General features: G+C 36.9%; 1 protein-coding gene across 2 annotated transcripts in view; it reads right to left on the bottom strand.

Annotated features, from left to right (window-relative positions):
• The window catches only part of slc44a5a (solute carrier family 44 member 5a), a 150230-nt gene that overhangs the window by 45782 nt on the left and 83159 nt on the right, over nt 1-21289 (bottom strand). For both annotated transcript variants that reach the window (XM_049478871.1, XM_049478872.1), the window contains exon 3: nt 13769-13842. In XM_049478871.1, the coding sequence (XP_049334828.1) occupies nt 13769-13842 (74 nt within the window). The remainder of the gene's footprint in view (nt 1-13768; nt 13843-21289) is intronic.

Genomic DNA, 21289 nt, shown 5'->3' with positions numbered 1-21289 from the left:
AAAAAAGGACATTGTTGCTAAAGGCTTGATAGGAGTTGTTAAGTGTTGCTCGGGAGGTCGCTAATGTGTTTTAAGTGGTTACTAATATACTGATATAGTATTGGTGACGGTTGCTAAGGTGTTGCTAGGTGGTTGCTAAGGTGTTGCAATCATATAGGACTCAGTGCGTAAGGTGCTCTTAGGTGATGGCTAAGGTTTTGCTAAAGGTGTTGCTAGGTGGTTAATAATGTGTTGCTATGGTATCGATGTTGGTGGATAACGTGGCGTTTGGCAATTGGTAATGTGTTGCTATGGTACAGGTTTTGGTTGCGAAAGTGTTGGCGTGGTTGCTGAGTTCTTACTATGGTATAGGTCTTGGCTGCAATGGTTTTACTAGGGGGTTGCTGAGGTGTTGCTATGGTATCAGCATTGGTGGATAAAGTGTTGTTTGGCAATTGTTAATGGTTGTTGCTACAGGTGTTGGGTCCTAAGGTGTCCCTATAAAACAAGGACATTGTTGCTAAAGGCTTGATAGGAGTTGTTAAGTGTTGCTCAGGAGGTTGCTAGTGTGTTTTTAAGTGGTTACTAATATGCTGATATAGTATTGGTGACGATTGCTAAGGTATTGCTAGGTGATTGCTAAGGTGTTGCAATCATATAGGACTGATAGTGTGTAAGGTGTTCTTAGGTGATGGCTAAGGTTTTGCTAAAGGTGTTGCTAGGTGGTTAATAAGGTGTTGCTATGGTGTCGATGTTGTGATTCACTATTATTCACTAATGAAGAAAACATGGAACACTGGTGAACCTTCCCAGGAGTGACCGGCCGACCGAACAAAATTACTCCAAAAGGGCATGAAGAACTCATCCAGGAGATCCCAAAAGAACCCAAAGCACACAAACAAAAAGTCTATCTCTAAATGAATAAAAAAAGTAAATGAAGTTTTAAAATGGTCTAGTCAGAGTGTGATTAAGATGCTGTGGATGATCTTAAACGTTAAATTAACAAATTAAAAAAAATAAATTCTATAAAGAAGAGTGGAACAACATTTCTCCACAGAGAAGTGAAAGATTCATGACCAGTTATCAGTAAAGATTTATTGCAGTTGTCGGTTTAGGGGGCAAACACTTTTTCACACAGGGCTAGATTGGTTTGGATTTTTTATTTCCTTTTTATAAATAAAATCATCATTTAAAAAAAATATATATATATATATATATATATATATATATATATATATATATATGTATATATATATATATATATATATATTTATACAGGTTATATTTGTCTGAGGTTATACGTCTGTTTGATATTCTGAAAAATGTAAGTAAGACAAAAATGCAAAAACAAAAGAATTCTTTTTTTTTATGCTACTGTAAAAATATATTTAAGACATGAATGCATGCTGGGTTTAACAGCAATCTGGGGTGCATTATTTTTAATGAATGCATTTGGGGTAAAATGCAACATATTAGATCCATTAATACTAAAATGCCACCCAGAACCACCAATCGCTTCACTGCAGGACCTTTCTAATCCCATTATAAACCTCTTTTCAGCATAAAAATGCCTGAAAAAGAGTAAAAACACCCAGCAGAGAGAGAGAGAGAGAGCAAATAAAGTGCATTAAAATGAGCGAAACACACCAACGCCTCCCATTATACCCATACTGATCTCTCAAAAACCTGCAGGGTATGCAAATCAGCTACAATCTTATTGGTTGCTGCAGTATTTTTTACTGTTTGCTTCAGTGATGTAGGGGTTTCTTTGTGTTCTACTCTCAAAAGCAATGCAGGCACGAAACAGTGTGTCTGGGGGATGATGTCATCCATGATTTCATCATGAGTGTGTTATGGTGTAGCTGTTGGTTGATAAGGTGTTGTTGGTGGTTGCTAATGCGTTTCAATGCTATAGGTGCTGGTTTATATAGCGTCTCTGTTGCTTGGTGGTTGATGAAATGTTTCTACGCTATAAGGTGTTGCTAGGGTATAATGCAGGTATAAAGCATTAATGGAATATTAATATGGTGTCATTGGGTGGTTGCTAAGGTATTGCTATAGTATAGTTTTTGGTTGCTTGTGGGTTGTTAAGGTCTTTCTGTGTTATAGATGATATTGCTAATGTGGTGACAGGAGATTGCTATGGTGTTGTTTACGGGTTGCTAAGGTATTGCTAAGGAATAGTTTTTTTTAAGGCATTGCTATGGTGTTGATCGCTAAGGTGCTTGATTGTCTGTCGGCGGATAAGGCGATTCTATGCTGTAGCTGATGCTAGAGCATTGATATGGTGTTGCTAGGTGGTTGCTAAGGTACTGCTATAGTATATGACATAGGCATTGGTTGCTAAGGTGCTGCTTGGTGATTGCTAATGTGTTGCTGAAGTATAGGTAATGGGTATAAAGGTGTTACTAAGGGTTTGTTATGGTGTTGCTTGGTGGTTGCTAAGGCATTGCTATATTACAGGTGCTGACTGCTAAAGCTTTGCTACGTGGTTGCAAAAGTGTTGCCATGCTATAGGTGTTGATTACTAAGGTGCTTGATTGTTTGTTGTGGGCTAAGGTGCTATAGGTAATGCTAGAGCATTGCTAAGGTGTTGCTAGGTGGTTGATAAGGTACTGCTATAGTTTAGATGCTGTTTGCTCAGGTGCTGCTTGGTGATTGCTAATGTATAGCTAAAGTATAGGTTACTAAGTTACTAAGAGTTTGTTATGGTGTTGCTGGGTGGTTGCTAAGGTATAGTTTTTGGTTGCTAAAGTGTTGCTATGGTATACATGTTGATTGCTAAGTTGCTTGATTGTTTGTTAAGGGTTTAGGTGTTTCTATGCAAGAATATTGATAAGGTGTTGCTAAGTGGTTGTTAAGGTACTGCTATAGTATAGGCATTGGTTGCTAAGGTGTTGCTTGGTGATTGCTAATGTGTTGCTGAAGTATAGGTGATGGGTGTTAAGGTAACTAAGATTTTGCTATGGTATATTATAGGCATTATATGTGTTGACTACTAAATCTTTGGTTGGTGGTTGCTAAGGTGTTGCTACGATGTAGAAGTTAGTTGCCAAGGTGTTTCTTGGTGGATGGACAATGCCAGTTGGAAGCAAACAAAGGAAAAGTGAAATGAATGAATACACACCAGTGCTTCCTAATGTACAAAATGAACAGTATATGCAAATTAGCCGCAATGCGATTGGTTATTAAGCTGCTGCTGTGTATTTCAGTGCTGTAGATGATGTATTGTTGTAATTTTCGGACCCCCGGTCGAGGATGGGGAGGGTTTTCTTTGTGTCCCACTCTTAAAGGCACGAGACAGTGTGTCTGGGGGATGATGTCATCGGTGATTTCATCGTTTCGGAGGAGATTAAAGTGATGTGTGTGTGTGTGTGTGTGTGTGTGTGTGTGTGTGCATGCACGAGTGCGTGTATGAGTGTATGGGTGGGAGGTGTATGGGGTGGGTGGGTAGGTGGGGGCTATAATGATATAATGACATCATCTCTAGCTACCAGCAAAAGAGAGAGAGAGATAAGAAATATGGAAAAGCCCCCCCAGTCCTCCCAGTCTGGGCATGTGAGTGGGGGATGAACTCATACTGGAGAATGAGGATCAGATCACCCTGGTGTAAATAGCAGCATGATGGCATCTTCACCATGGCGCTCAACAGGGTTCTAAAATATATATATATATATATATATATATATATATTGTCCTACTTTTTAAGAGTCTGAGCAGATTAAAAAAAATAGTTCTCTACTGGTGAAATGGGCACTAATTTGTCAGCTGAGAATTTAAGATAATGAAATACCAACACAGCTAGCCATTTTTAATTATAGTATATATATATATATATATATATATATATATATATATATATATATATATATATATATATATATATATATATATAGCTCTGAAGATGGATGATCACAAGCCATCAAACCAAACTGAACTGCTTGAATTTTTGCACCAGGAGTAAAGCAGCATAAAGTTATCCAAAAGCAGTGTGTAAGACTGGTGGTGGAGAACATGATGCCAAGATGCATGACAAAAACTGTGATTAAAAGGGATGCTACACTATGTGGCTCAGTAGTAACCACTGTAGCCACATTGCTAGCTGTTTTAATAAATAGTTCTCTACTGGTGAAATGGGCACTAATTTGTTGAGCTAAGTATCTAAGATGACGAAATACCAATACGGCTAACCATTTTTAATTATAATCTGATATATATATATATATATAATTTAACACAATTTAATACAAACTATGCTAGTTGAGAGCTGAATAACCAAAAAATGTATTATTAGTTTTTAACCACCTTTACAATCAATAAAAGATCAGATTAAACCATCTAAAATTAGCTACCAGTTAGTCTAAAAGTCTAAAAGTCTTGACCTAGAGTTTTCTGCAGGGATGCTACACATATGTGGCTCCTGTGAGCTGCCGCAGTGCCGAGAACCAGCCAAAGCCCACCATTAAAGTTAAATCTTTAATTTTTTTTACGAATCACAATGAAAATAGGTTGTAAATAGGTTTGTAAAGCTGCATCTGAGCATACAACTGATTGATAGTTTATTGTTTCCATTTGTTTTTAGCAATATTAGCTTCTTGTTCCTGAACAATGTCTTTTAATAAGCTTTCAAACAGAATTTCGGCCTTGCGGCTTAGCGTTAGCGTAGCAGTGGGATTCTATCAAAGGGATTTCAAACAAAGGCTCATGCATTTGTAGCCCCTGGCTTATAGTATCCCTTTTTTACACTTCAAACAGGATCTGCATTCAGTTAGCCGCCCCACTGACAAGAACAATGAAGTGTGGGATACCAATAACTCTCACTCACAGCTATCCAGCGCTAGGCTAATGCTAAAAAGTCGCAAAAAATAATCTGGCACGTGCGCTTCCTGTCAGGATCATCTTCATTCACTGAGTCAAAAGCTTCAAAGCCTTTCAGTTCAAAGACAAAGACTTATGAAGCGTTATGAATGTATGTGGGCGGTCATTATACAATATATATATATATATATATATATATATATATCCAGAAGTTTGTGGATAGATGTTCTAATGAATACTGCATTTAATGCTCCCTAATTTTAATTTGAGCCAATGCAGAAACATGGTTTATAGTTTTATTCATGTAGAGAAAGAAGCCTGAGACTTTTAATTTATCTCGCAAAACTGGGCTAAATGTAGTAAATACATAGTCCCTATGTACATACATAGACCCTACAGCGGATAGTGAGGACAGCTGAGAAGATCATCGGAGTCTCTCTTCCCTCCATCACCGAGATCTACACCACACGCTGCATCCGCAAAGCCACCAGCATTGTGGACGACCCCACCCATCCCTCACACGGACTCTTCGCTCTGATGCCGTCCAGCAGAAGATACAGGAGCATCCGAGCCTCCACTACTAGACTCTGCAACAGCTTCTTCCACCAGGCAGTCAGACTTCTCAACGCACAGAGACAGAGCTGACCCCACCCCACCCACCACACACCCAACACACTCGCACAAAACTAAACTGTACACCCCCCCCCCTTTACACACACAAAGACTGAACTTCACCCACACACACACACACACACACACACAATCAGCACACAGAGGCTGACATGACTTTATTCCCTTCTGCAATATTTGCTGCACTCTTAAAAACTATAAACTATTTACCTCACTTACTGCTGTGATTATATATGTTCTATATGTTACAGTATGTTTCACATCTCGGCACCTTATCCTCACTAAACACTCTACTATTATACCGTATCGGTACTGCACTGTCCTGTCACTGTCTTTAAATTGTCTCGTCTTTTGTATTTATTGTATTTATTGTTATTTAGTGTTATAATTTTATAATTTTATGTTGCACTGTCGTCACTCCTGCACTTTATGTTGTCTATTGCTTGTTGTTCTATGTTGCACCATGGTTCCGGAGGAACGTAATTTCATCACACTGTGTACCTGTACTCAGATGTACTGACAATAAAAGCCTCTTTACTTGACTCTTGACATAGCAAACAGAGAGCTGGCAAAAGTGGTACAGGCAGATTCCTATATTATACTCAGCAACCGGGGTTTTTGCACAAGTATCTTGGGATGATTCCTATATTACACTCAGCAACCGGGGTTTTGCACAAGCAATTCAGGCTGATTCCCAGATTATCTCCGGTGAAAAGAAAATATACTTAACTGTACTTAAAACATATTGAGAAATGTCTATGTATGCTGTAAATACTCTGACAGATGTATGTACCTACTTAAAATACATTAAAAGTACATTAATATTCTGCTTTCATCAAATGTTTGAAAGTAAACTTTGATCATACTTTTTAAAAAGTACAATATAGTGTATTTTAAATAAATAGACTACTATGAAGTACACTTTTAGTTTAATGTAATTCAATATACTTCTAAAATATACTGTTGTACATTTTTAGCAAAGTGTGTTAAAAACTACTGTAACAGTAGTTCACTTAAAGTGCAATGTGTCAGGTAACTTTTTAGAAAGTAAATTAAATTTCTGCATTGGTAAAAAAAAAAAATATATATATATATATATACAGTTGTGGTCAAAAGTTTACATACACTTGTAAAAAAACATAATGTTATGGCTGTCTTGAGTTTTCAATAAGTTCTACAACTCTTATTTTTCTGTGATAGAGTGATCGGAACACATACATGTTTGTCACAAAAAACAGTCATAAAATTTGGTTCTTTCATAAATGTATTATGGGTCTGCTGAAAATGTCACCAAATCTGCTGGGTCAAAAATATACATACAGCAACAAAATTTGTCAATTTTGGTGATGTAGCGAGTTGTGTCAATCAAATTAGCTTCATGTCATGGCCTCTTCACTTCTTGTAAGTGATTCTGATTGACTACAGCTGTTGACTTCTCATGAGCCCATTTAAATAGGGCTCATTTGACCCAGTGATTAGACTCAGCTACAAAAGCTACAATGGGAAAGTCAAAGGAACTCAGTGTGGATCTGAAAAAGCGAATTATTGACTTGAACAAGTCAGGGAAGTCACTTGGAGCCATTTCAAAGCAGCTACAGGTCCCAAGAGCAACTGTGCAGACAATTATACGCAAGTATAAAGTGCATGGAACAGTTGTGTCACTGCCACGATCAGGAAGAAAACGCAAGCTATCACATGCTGCCGAGAGGAGATTGGTCAGGATGGTCAAGAGTCAACCAAGAATCACCAAGAAGCAGGTCTGCAAGGATTTGGAAGCTGATGGAACACAGGTGTCAGTCTCCACAGTCAAGCGTGTTTTACATCGCCATGGACTGAGAGGCTGCCGTGCAAGAAAGAAGCCCTTGCTCCAGAAAAGGCACCTTAAGACTCGGCTGAAGTTTGCTGCTGATCACATGGACAAAGATAAAACCTTCTGGAGGAAAGTTCTCTGGTCAGACGAAACAAAAATTGAGCTGTTTGGCCACAACACCCAGCAATATGTTTGGAGGAGAAAAGGTGAGGCCTTTAATCCCAGGAACACCATGCCTACTGTCAAGCATGGTGGTGGTAGTATTATGCTCTGGGGATGTTTTGCTGCCAGTGGAACTGGTTCTTTGCAGAAAGTAAATGGGATAATGAAGAAGGAGGATTACCTCCAAATTCTGCAGGAAAACTTAAAACCATCAGCCCGAAGGTTGGGTCTTGGGCGCAGTTGGGTGTTCCAACAAGACAATGACCCAAAACACACATCAAAAGTGGTAAAGGAATGGCTAAACCAGGCTAGAATTAAGGTTTTAGAATGGCCTTCCCAAAGTCCTGACTTAAACCCCATTGAGAACATGTGGACAGTGCTAAAGAAACGGGTTCATGCAAGAAAACCATCACATTTAGCTGAACTGCACCAATTCTGTCAAGAAGAGTGGTCAAACATTCGACCTGAAGCTTGCCAGGAGCTTGTGGATGGCTACCAAAAGCGCCTAGTTGCCGTGAAAATGGCCAAGGGACATGTAACCAAATACTAATGTTGCTGTATGTATATTTTTGACCCAGCAGATTTGGTGACATTTTCAGCAGACCCATAATAAATTTATGAAAGAACCAAATTTTATGACTGTTTTTTGTGACAAACATGTATGTGTTCCGATCACTCTATCACAGAAAAATAAGAGTTGTAGAACTTATTGAAAACTCAAGACAGCCATAACATTATGTTTTTTTACAAGTGTATGTAAACTTTTGACCACAACTGTATATATATATATAAAAAAAAAAAATATATATATATATATATATATATATATGTATTACATTACTATAACAGTTAAAATGTATTTCAATGCTCTTTAATTATAACTAGGAAAATATAAATATAAGTAAATTATAGGATACAGTGTTACTAAATAACTGAATAAAAATGTAAAGTAAATGTGTAACACGCTAAAAACTGTAGTACAGTAAATTGAAATATATTTTTATACCCAACAAAGTATACTAGAAGTGTGCTACTTACAAAAGACAGGAACAAGAAGCATATTTGTACTCTAATGTAAATATATCACATATATTTAACAACAAATCTTAATATAATATAATAGTGATACAGTTGTAATACGCATTATTAAATGTATTATAATTTTACTGTACGCATATTTAAAATATAGGGTTACATATATGAAGTAGTTGATGTATGTTTAAATGTTACTTAAGTACTATTTTTATTCTGTAATTAAAGTATAATAATTAAATTAAGTTAAATTAAGTTAAAATAAGTTAAATATACTGATTAATAATAATGTGGCTACACAAACACTTTAGTGCACTATAGCATAATAATGCTTAGTATACTTTAATCTACTTTATTTTCACTAGGGTACTCAGCAACCAGGGTGTAGGCACAAGCAACTCATATATAAAATTATACAATATTTTTTATATTTTATATTTTGTTACTAAAACAGTGTCCTGTCTGGGCATGTGGAGCTTTCTGGTCTCAGGACTGACTGATGTAAATATCACAGAAAGCCTCGCTCTGTGGTTGTAGCGAGCTAGCATTAGCATTAGCTTTAGCGTTAGCTGCTGAGAAGAACAGTAAGAGGCAGAGGAGCACCACATGGGGCCGAGGTGCATAAAATATTCATGCAGCTCCATCAGAAGAGATTGCAATGAACGCACACACACACTCTACACAACACCCTGCAGACACAGAACACACACACACAATTACACACACACACACAATTACACACTCGCTCCTCGCGATTCTCGTCTGTTTTTGACTCTTTTATCGACAGGCCTCTCGCTTTAACGTCTCCGGCTCTGATGATGCAGGAATGCTGCTGCTGTTTCATCTTTTCCTCACCAAGTTCTACAGTAGAGGAGGTCTTCAGAGGAAACACCCCCCTAACACACATACACACACACACAAAACAATAAGTTTCTTTGATTTTACCAAATTGAAAACCTCTGGAATCTCATTGGTAGCTTCTTTACCAATGAATCTCGTTGGTAGCTTTTTAACAGTGAATCTCATTGGTAGCTTCTTTAACAATGAATCTCGTTGGTAGCTTCTTTACCAATGAATCTCATTGGTAACTTCTTTACAAATGAATTGCGTTGGTAGCTTCTTTACCAATGAATCTCATTGGTAGCTTCTTTACCAATGAATCTTATTGGTAGCTTCTTTAACAATGAATCTCGTTGGCAGCTTCTTTACCAATGAATCTCATTGGTAGCTTCTTTACCAATGAATCTCATTGGTAGCTTCTTTACCAATTAATCTCGTTGATAGCTTCTTTACCAATGAATCTTGTTGGTAGCTTCTTTACCAATGAATCTCGTTGGTAGCTTCTTTACCAATAAATCTTGTTGGTAGCTCCTTTACCAATGAATTTTGTTGGTAGGTTCTTTACCAATAAATCTCGTTGGTAGCTTCTTTACCAATAAATCTTGTTGGTAGCTTCTTTACCAATGAGTTTTGTTGGTAGCTTCTTTACCAATTAATCCTACTGGTAGCTTCTTTACCAATGAATCTCGTTGGTAGCTTCTTTACCAATTAATCCTACTGGTAGCTTCTTTACCAATAAATCTCGTTGGTAGCCTCTTTACCAATTAATCTAATTGGTAGCTTCTTTACCAATGAATCTCGTAGGTAGCTTCTTTACCAATGAATCTCATTGGTAGCTTCTTTACCAATGAATCTCGTTGGTAGCTTCTTTACCAATTAATCTCATTGGTAGCTTCTTTACCAATGAATCTCGTTGGTAGCCTCTTTACCAATGAATCTCATTGGTAGCTTCTTTACCAATGAATCTCATTGGTAGCTTCTTTACCAATTAATCCTACTGGTAGCTTCTTTACCAATGAATCTCATTGGTAGCTTCTTTACCAATGAATCTCATTGGTAGCTTCTTTACCAATGAATCTCATTGGTAGCTTCTTTACCAATTAATCCTACTGGTAGCTTCTTTACCAATGAATCTCATTGGTAGCTTCTTTACCAATGAATCTCATTGGTAGCTTCTTTACCAATGAATCTCATTGGTAGCTTCTTTACCAATTAATCTCGTTGATAGCTTCTTTACCAATGAATCTTGTTGGTAGCTTCTTTACCAATAAATCTCGTTGGTAGCTTCTTTACCAATAAATCTTGTTGGTAGCTTCTTTACCAATGAGTTTTGTTGGTAGGTTCTTTACCAATTAATCCTACTGGTAGCTTCTTTACCAATGAAACTCGTTGGTAGCTTCTTTACCAATTAATCCTACTGGTAGCTTCTTTACCAATAAATCTCGTTGGTAGCCTCTTTACCAATTAATCTAATTGGTAGCTTCTTTACCAATTAATCTCGTAGGTAGCTTCTTTACCAATGAATCTCATTGGTAGCTTCTTTACCAATGAATCTCGTTGGTAGCTTCTTTACCAATTAATCTCATTGGTAGCTTCTTTACCAATGAATCTCGTTGGTAGCCTCTTTACCAATGAATCTCATTGGTAGCTTCTTTACCAATGAATCTCATTGGTAGCTTCTTTACCAATTAATCCTACTGGTAGCTTCTTTACCAATGAATCTTGTTGGTAGCTTCTTTACCAATGAATCTTGTTGGTAGCTTCTTTACCAATGAATCTCATTGGTAGCTTCTTTACCAATTAATCCTACTGGTAGCTTCTTTACCAATGAATCTCATTGGTAGCTTCTTTACCAATGAATCTCGTTGGTAGCTTCTTTACCAATGAATGTCATTGGTAGCTTCTTTACCAATGAATCTCATTGGTAGCTTCTTTACCAATGAATCTCATTGGTAGCTTCTTTACAAATGAATTGTGTTGGTAGCTTCTTTACCAATGAATGTCATTGGTAGCTTCTTTACCAATGAATCTCATTGGTAGCTTCTTTACCAATTAATCTTGTTGATAGCTTCTTTACCAATGAATCTTGTTGGTAGCTTCTTTACCAATGAATCTCGTTGGTAGCTTCTTTACCAATAAATCTTGTTGGTAGCTTCTTTACCAATGAGTTTTGTTGGTAGGTTCTTTACCAATTAATCCTACTGGTAGCTTCTTTACCAATGAATCTCGTTGGTAGCTTCTTTACCAATGAGTTTTGTTGGTAGGTTCTTTACCAATTAATCCTACTGGTAGCTTCTTTACCAATGAATCTCGTTGGTAGCTTCTTTACCAATGAGTTTTGTTGGTAGGTTCTTTACCAATGAATCTCGTTGGTAGCTTCTTTACCAATGAGTTTTGTTGGTAGGTTTTTTACCAATAAATCTCGTTGGTAGCTTCTTTACCAATAAATCTTGTTGGTAGCTTCTTTACCAATGAGTTTTGTTGGTAGGTTCTTTACCAATTAATCCTACTGGTAGCTTCCTTACCAATTAATCCTACTGGTAGCTTCTTTACCAATTAATCCTACTGGTAGCTTCTTTACCAATAAATCTCGTTGGTAGCCTCTTTACCAATTAATCTAATTGGTAGCTTCTTTACCAATGAATCTCGTAGGTAGCTTCTTTACCAATGAATCTCATTGGTAGCTTCTTTACCAATGAATCTCGTTGGTAGCTTCTTTACCAATTAATCTCATTGGTAGCTTCTTTACCAATGAATCTCGTTGGTAGCCTCTTTACCAATGAATGTCATTGGTAGCTTCTTTACCAATGAATCTCATTGGTAGCTTCTTTACCAATTAATCCAACTGGTAGCTTCTTTACCAATGAATCTTACTGGTAGCTTCTTTACCAATGAATCTCATTGGTAGCTTCTTTGCCAATGAATCTCGTTGGTAGCTTCTTTACCAATGAATCTCATTGGTAGCTTCTTTACCAATGAATCTTGTTGGTAGCTTCTTTACCAATGAATCTCATTGTTAGCTTCTTTACCAATGAATCTAATTGGTAGCTTCTTTACCAATGAATCTCATTGGTAGCTTCTTTACCAATTAATCTCGTTGGTAGCTTCTTTACCAATTAATCTCGTTGGTAGCTTTTTTACCAATGAATCTCATTGGTAGCTTCTTTACCAGTGAATCTCATTGGTAGCCTCTTTACCAATGAATCTCATTGGTAGCTTCTTTACCAATAATCTCATTGGTAGCTTCTTTGTCAATAATCTCATTGGTAGCTTCTTTACCAATGAATCTTGTTGGTAGCTTCTTTACCAATTAATCCTACTGGTAGCTTTTTTACCAATTAATCCTACTGGTAGCTTCTTTATCAATTAATCCAACTGGTAGCTTCTTTACCAATGAATCCTACTGGTAGCTTCTTTACCAATGAATCTCGTTGGTAGCTTCTTTACCAATGAATTTCATTGGTAGCTTCTTTACCAATGAATCTTGTTGGTAGCTTCTTTACCAATGAAGCTCATTGTTAGCTTCTTTACCTATGAATCTCATTGGTAGCTTCTTTACCAATTAATCTCGTTGGTAGCTTCTTTACCAATTAATCTCGTTGGTAGCTTTTTTACCAATGAATCTCATTGGTAGCTTCTTTACCAGTGAATCTCATTGGTAGCCTCTTTACCAATGAATCTCATTGGTAGCTTCTTTACCAATAATCTCATTGGTAGCTTCTTTGTCAATAATCTCTTTGGTAGCTTCTTTACCAATGAATCTTGTTGGTAGCTTCTTTACCAATTAATCCTACTGGTAGCTTCTTTACCAATTAATCCTACTGGTAGCTTCTTTATCAATTAATCCTACTGGTAGCTTCTTTACCAATGAATCTCACTGGTAGCTTCTTTACCAATGAATCTCGTTGGTAGCTTCTTTACCAATGAATCTCCTTGGTAGCTTCTTTACCAATGAGTCTTGTTGGTAGCTTTTTAACAATGAATCCCATTGACAGCTTCTTTACAAATTAATCCTACTGGTAGCTTCTTTACCAATAAATTCTACAGGATCTACATGCCCAGCTGTGGTCAACAGTCAAATGTGGGTAAATGTTCTCGAAAATGCCATAAGGAACCTGTATATCTCAAACAAAACCAACCATATCTCACATCTCCATCTTATATCCAGGCTATAGAAGCTCCAACAGGGTCTAAACTAGAGTCTTTTTTCAATTAAAGATCATTTTTCCCCAGTAAACCATTGAAAACGTTGAAATAACTCAGTCCAGCTCTACAGTTCAGCTCTACAGAATGGCCCTGCCCTCCAGTTTGGAGCAGGGTGGTCTAACCTCACCAGAACTTTATAATAATGCGTCTGAAACGACTGTAAACTTGGCCTTTATGCCTCTGCAGCAAAATCTAAAGGATGACTAATACCCCTCATTTCCCCGAAGAAAGCAGAGCTTATGACTTTGGACCTGATTGAAAACGGACAAAAAAAAAACTGCGCCCACTCACCCACAGTGCCCAGCGCTACGTAGCCGAGGATGACAATGATGAAGAGCACGCAGCACAGCACGTCCGTGCAGCTTCTGTAAAAAAAAAAAATAAAACAGCAGAAAAGAGAGAGAGATAGAGTGAGTGAATGAGAGAGGGAGTGAGGGAAGGAAAGTCTTCTTTAACTGAGGAACCCTTGGGAAAAACGAAAAGAGCCTGTTAGAAAACGGAACGGATCTTTGTTCATCTCATGATGGAGAACATTGAGAGTATTGTTATATAAATTAACAGCTCATTAATCAGGGTTCTTGCACCATTATAAAAGTCGAATTTAATGCTTTTTAAGACCTCAGTAAAGAAAATGTCAGGCCCAAAAATGTAGTCATAATTTTTAGTTCTGTCCGTGCTAATGTAAGCTAGCTCTAACCTTAGTTCTATCCCTGGTAATGTTAGCTAGCTCGCTTAAGCTAGCTAACGTTAGTATGCTAGCTAGCTTGCTGCTAACGTTAGTTAGCTTGCTGCTAACATCAGCATGTAAGCTAACTTGCTGCTAATGTTAGCTAGCTTTGCGCTAACCTTAGTTCTGTCTCTGGTAATGTTAGCTAGATTGCTTTAGCTAGCTAAAGTTAGTATGTTAGCTAGCTCACCGCTAAAGTTAGTATGTTAGCTAGCTCACCGCTAAAGTTAGCATGTTAGCTAGCTTGCCACTAAAATCAAGAGGAAGATGGATGATCACAAGCCATCAAACCAAACTGTCCTGCTTGAATTTTTGCACCAGGAGTAAAGCAGCATAAAGTTATCCAAAAGCAGTGTGTAAGACTGGTGGAGGAGAACATGATGCCAAGATGCATGAAAAAAACTGTGATTAAAAACCACCACGGTTATTCCACCAAATATTGATTATTTCTGAACTCTTAAAGCTTTATGAATATGAACTTGTTTTCTTTGCATTATTTGAGGTCTGAAAGTTCTGCATCTTTTTTTTGTTATTTCAGCCATTTCTCATTTTCTGCAAATACATGCTCTAAATCAGAATATTTTTATTTGGAATTTGGGAGAATTGTTGTCTGTAGTTTATAGAATAAAACAACAATGTTCATTTTACTCAAACATAAACCTATAAATAGCAAAATCAGAGAAACTGATTCAGAAACTGTAGTGCTCTCTTATTTTTTCAGAGCTGTATATAATGTGAAATGAGAACAGTGTGAAAAAAAGTACCTTGATGTGATAATTAGGGGTAAGGTATTTCGGGGTATAATATCAATCACCTTATAAACAAATGTTAGCAATATTATTGTGTAAGATATGAGACAGCACACCCCTACAATAAAGCCCTTAAAGTTACCTAGTTAACCAGCAGCAGCAGCAGTTAGGTTGCTGAACTTTAGCGCTCCACTGCTATAACGCTGTATCAGTATTGGGTTCCGAAAGGGTTCTCCTCATTTTTAGAGGGAGGATTTCCCACATTACACTCAAAAACAAGGGATAAGGGTCCAAAGAGTAATGGGATTGGGCCTCAGCGTAACACCAGCACACATTTCTAAACTTTCAGGCGTAAAGCCGAGCGTTTAAAGGGTTAAGAGTGAACGCTGCTCATCAGATCCTCTCCACAGCTCTGAGAAAATACAGTATAGCTTTGAAGTGTCTGTCAACCAGAGAGCTCATAACAGCAAGGTCATCCCCCGCTTCCAGCAGAAAACTCCAGAGATGGAACTGCAGATGCAAATCGTTGACAAGGACAGCAGCAGTGTGGCATATCTGCTGAGCAGAGGAGAAACCGAGAGAGAGAGAGAGAGAGAGAGAGAGAGAGAGAGAGAGAGACTATACCATCACATCATCACCCGTCAGGATGTTTACTGTGAGCTTCTGCCTAAAGAAGATACCGATAATTAGTTTCTGAAGCTTTCTGAACACGTATTAGTTGCAACCAGAAGAAAAACAAAAGTTACCAGAAAAAACAAGCAAAAAAAAAAATCCTTGTACAGCTCAAAACTCGCAAAAGGCATGTACTAATTATCTTCTGGTGTTCTTGCACCATTTTAAAAGTCAAATTTAATGCTTTTTAAGACCTCAATAAATATAATTTAAAAATATAGTCATAATTTCTTTAGTTCTATTCCTGGTAACGTTAGCTAACTCGCAGCTAATGTAAGCTAGCTCTAACCTTAGTTCTATCCCTGGTAATTTTAGCTAGCTCGTTTAAGCTAGCTAAAGTTAGTATGTTAGCTAGCTTGCTGCTAACGTTAGTTTGCTTGCTGCTAACATCAGCATGTAAGCTAACTTGCTGCTAATGTTAGCTAGCTTTCCGCTAACCTTAGTTCTATCCCTGGTCATTTTAGCTAGCTCGTTTAAGCTAGCTAAAGTTAGTATGTTAGCTAGCTTGCTGCTAACGTTAGTTTGCTTGCTGCTAACATCAGCATGTAAGCTAACTTGCTGCTAATGTTGGCTAGCTTTCCGCTAACCTTAGTTCTATTCCTGGTCATTTTAGCTAGCTCGTTTAAGCTAGCTAAAGTTAGTATGTTAGCTAACTTGCTGCTAATGTTAGCTAGCTTTCCGCTAACCTTAGTTCTATCCCTGGTCATTTTAGCTAGCTCGTTTAAGCTAGCTAAAGTTAGTATGTTAGCTAGCTTGCTGCTAACGTTAGTTTGCTTGCTGCTAACATCAGATTGTAAGCTAACTTGCTGCTAATGTTAGCTAGCTTTTTCGCTAACCTTAGTTCTATACCTGGTCATTTTAGCTAGCTCGTTTAAGCTAGCTAAAGTTAGTATGTTAGCTAGCTTGCTGCTAACATATGTTAGCTAGCTTGCGCAGCTCAAAACTTGCAAAAGGCATGTACTAATTAACTTAATTAACCATGGGTGTGATAAATTTTAGGGTTCTTGCACCATTTTAAAAGTCAAATTTAATGCTTTTTAAGACCTCAATAAATATAATTTAAGACCTAAAAATGTTGTCATAATTTCTTTAGTTCTATTCCTGGTAATGTTAGCTAACTCGCCGCTAATGTTAGCTAGCTCTCTGCTAACAAGCTAGCTTTTTTAAGCTAGTTAAAGTTAGTACTGTATGTTAACTAGCTTGCTGCTAACGTTAGTATGTTAGTTAATTCGCCGCTAACGTTAGCTAGCTTTCTGCTAACTTTAGTTCTCTCCCTGGTAACATTAGCTAGCTCGTTGTGGTTAGTAGTGAAATTAAACTCAGCAAAAATATAATTAAGTGTAATTGCAGTAGTAGAGTCTTGAATTGATGAGAGACTGAATGACCACCTGAGTCGCTTCCTAAGACAGAAAAGGTCAAATTCTCCAGATGTTGTAAAGAAGAGAATCTGCACGACTGAATCAGATTTGCTACGTGGCTCGAGAATAATAACTGGTCATCCATTTTACTACGCCAAGGTTCCAAGCTTCTGCCGATGGAGTGACCAGTGAGTTCCTAAAGTTAATTTTTATTTATAAGACACTCTTCTTTTGATCTTAAATTCTTATATATAAAACCATGTCTATTATTTTTTTATTTGATCTATTTTTATCTTTTATTCACTGTTATCTAAATTTTTCTTAAAATGATTAAATGTAGTTATTATTAATATTACACGCTGAGACAACATCGAAGCCATGCTGAGACACCATCGAGAGACACGCTGAGACGCGGGATATTCTTTGTAGAAAGTTGAGTGTAATCAAATATAAAATCAAATTAAAAAAAATATATATTTTTAAAGATAGTAAAAAATGCTAAGACACCATCGAGACAGGCTGAGACACCAACAAGACATGCTGAGCCACCATCGAGACATGCGGAGACACCAACGAGACATGCTAAGACACCAACGAGACATGCTGAGCCACCATCGAGACATGCGGAGACACCAACGAGACATGCTAAGACACCAACGAGACATGCTGACACATCAACAAGACATGCTAAGACACCATTGAGACATGCTGAGACACCAATGAAACATGCTGAGACATCAACAAGACATGCTGAGACACCATCGAGACATGCTGAGACACCATCGAGACATGCTGAGACATAAACAAGACATGCTGAGACATCAACGAGACATGCTAAGACATAAACAAGACATGGTAAGGCACCAACGAGACATGCTGAGACATAAACAAGACATGGTAAGGCACCAACGAGACATGTTGAGACACCATCCAGACATACTGAGATGCGGGATTTCTTTATGGAAAGTTGAGTGTAATCAAATATGAAATTAAAAAAAAAATATATTAAACTTCTATACCTATAAGAAACTACAAATTATTTAAACATTTTTGGGAAAAAAGACTCAAAAGAAGAAACTCTAAAAATTAGAAAAAAATATTGACAGGAACCAAATCTTAAAAGAAGAAACTCTAAAAAACAAAACAAAACAAAAAAACAACCAAGAAGAACAAGACTTGAACAAAAACTCTAAAAATGAGACATGCTGAGACTACAGCTAGACATGCTAAGATGCAGGATATTCTTTATGGTGCAAAAAAAAAAAAATTGAACGTCGAGTGTAATCAAATAAAAAAGCATATTTTTTACAAAAGGTGGTAAAAAATGGTAAAACGTCCCCCAATAAAAGAATTTAAAAGAGTTTTAAAGGAACAGCCTGACAATACATGCTAATAACACAGCTAATAATGAATGGAAAGCAGTAGCACTTTAGACATTAGCATTAATGAATCATGCTAATTGGTGGCCATTGACTCTCGTTCACTGTGAGCAGCATTAGCTTCTCTGACCCGACTCTTCATCCTTCAGCCCTGAACATCTGCTGCTGTCCCCCGAGGGCCCGACTCAACTCTGTAAACGAGGAAGTGTCTGTTTCTGCTGGCCGGGGGAAAGCCTGCAGAGATTCCTCTGATCTCTCTCTCTCTCTCTCTCTCTCTCTCTCTTTCTCTTTTCTGTTCTTACTCACTCTCGAACGCCCACAGCAAAACCTCGCCTCAAGCCCAACCTGCGTTTCTGCTGAGTTTAGAGTACAGATTCACAATCTCTCGCTTTTTAATGTAAAGAAATGCAGAGTAGAATAAATCAAAGACAAACTCTAGGAAACTCGGTTATATCCCATTCCAAATCCCATTTCTCTTTCCCTACCCCTTGAAATCGTCCCCCTAAAATTGGGAAACTTTTAAGCCCCCCGATACATATATAGCGTTTTAGCATTGGAGTGCTAAAGGGTTTGGTTCGGATACATTTTAGTATTTTGGTGCTGAACATAGTAAAGTTTGAAGGTATGAATCAAATAAGGTACAAACAGTAGGTGTAAAAGCACCTAAATACAGAAAACTTTGGAGGAACCACAGTAAGAACCAATGCTCTGTAGAAAACGAGCTGACAAAAAACTAAGACTCAAAATGAGAAAATCTAAAAATTAGAAAAAATAACCGAGAAGAGCAAGACTAAAAAAGAAAAAAAAAAAATTAAAAATGAGAAAACAGCTGAAAGGAATGAAGACTCAAAAGAAAAAACTCTACAAATGAGAAAAAAACAGCTAACAGTGACAGGAAGCAAGATTTAAAAGAAAAACTCTAAAAATAAGAAAAAACTACAGAGAGGAACAAAACTCAAAAGAAGAAACTCTACAAATGAGAAAAACAACTGAAGGGAAACAAGACTAAAAAAGACACTCTAACAATTATTAAAAAATAGCCAGGGACTCTAAAAGTGAGGAAAAAAAAAGAAAAAAAAACTAAAAAAAGAAGAAAACTATTTTAAAGAAGAAACTCTAAAAAACAGCTGAAAGGAACCAAGACTCAAAAGAAAAAACTTTAAAAACTAGGAAAAACAGCTGATAGAAACCAGGATTCAAAAGAAGAAACTCTAAAAATGAGAAAAAACAACTGAGAGGAACAAGACTCAAAAGAGAAAACACCACAAATGAGGAAAAACTATCAAGAGGAATAAGACTCAAAAGAAAAAAAAAACTCCAAAAATGAGAAAAAAAACTATTGACAGGAACCAAGACTCAAAAGAGGAAACTAAAAAAAATTGAAAAAACAACCAAGAGGAGCAAGATAAAAAAAAATCTAAAAATAAGGAAAACAGCTGGAAAATCTCTAAAAATTGGAGATTAGAAATTAAAATGAGGAACAAGAATAAAAAAGAAGAAACTCTAAAAATGAGGAAAAACAGCTGAAAGGAACCAAGACTGAAAAGAAAAAAAACTCTAAAAATAAGTAAAACAACTAAAAGGAACAAGAATCCAAAGAGGAAATTAAAAAATGAGGAAAAAAACAACTGACAGGAATCAAGACTCAAGTAAAGAAACTCTAAAAATGAGGAAAAACAGCTGAAAGGAAGCAAGACTCAAAAGAAGAAACTCTAAAAATTAGAAAAAACAACTGAGAGGAACAAGACTCAAAAGAGAAAACACCACAAATGAGGAAAAACAAGAGGAATAAGATTCAAAAGAAAAAAAAACTCCAAAAATGAGAAAAAAAAACTATTGATAGGAACCAAGACTCAAAAGAGGAAACTAAAAAAAAAAAAAAAAAAAAAACAACCAAGAGGAACAAGTTAAAAAAAACCCTCTAAAAATAAGGAAAACAGCTGGAAAATCTCTAAAAATTGGAGATTAGAAATTAAAACGAGGAACAAGAATAAAAAAGTCATAAAATCAATACTCAGATCGAGAAACACTATTGAGAGCATAAAAAATTCCACTGAGAGAAACCAAGACTCAGTAGTACTAATCGGAGAACCAAAGGAATAAACTCTATAAGAGTATGAATGAGAAACACTCAGAGGAACTGAAACCTCTGACAGCATGAAGAACCACCCAGAGAACCAAGACTCAGTAAGAGCCACTCTTTAGGAAGCAAGGACAAAAAACTGAGAATTAATAGAAAGAAAAGTCTGAATATCGTGTAGGAGAACCAGAGAACAGAAGGAAACTCATTAGTTAAACTGGTGAAGCCTGAAGAACTGAACAGCAGAATTCATCCTCCAGGCTTGATTCTCTGAGATTCTGGATTCTCAGATTTATTCAGCACTGAGAGCCAAAACTCATCAAGAGACGCTCAGAAATAAAAAAGCTTTTTTAAAGCTTTAGCGGAGCTGCTTTGAGGTGTTGGTGGAGATCCAGAGTCTCAGCACGGCTCCACATATGGTGTTACTGCAGGATTTGGCACGGTTAGCCTCAGTCCGTTATTCTCCAAACATTAAAAACTTCCTCTGAAGAATAATTCCTCACTGTGATAAACCATAAACTACAGAGTAACTGCAGATCTTCACAAACAAGAACTATTTAAAGCGAAAGCTACAGGAAATTTCCTCAGTGCCTCAAATGTAGGTGATCTGAAATTGACATCTTAAGTTTTTATCCTGCTTTTGTTAGAGTATCTGTCTCTAATTTAATTTAAGTTAAAAAACACATTTTAGTTGTGTCCCTGGGTTTTCACTCAGTCCTGTTACCATAAAACATTACCTTGATCATCTGAAACATCTGGAACATTTTACAACAGGAAGTGACATCAGCTGGTTCTGGTTCTGAAGATCATGAGAAGACCAAAAAGTAAGTTCCCTCATTAGTTTTTC

Source organism: Astyanax mexicanus, chromosome 4 (genome assembly GCF_023375975.1).
Source record: "Astyanax mexicanus isolate ESR-SI-001 chromosome 4, AstMex3_surface, whole genome shotgun sequence".
Classification (NCBI taxonomy): Eukaryota; Metazoa; Chordata; class Actinopteri; order Characiformes; family Acestrorhamphidae; genus Astyanax; species Astyanax mexicanus.
This window is presented reverse-complemented; position numbering and strand designations above follow the sequence as displayed.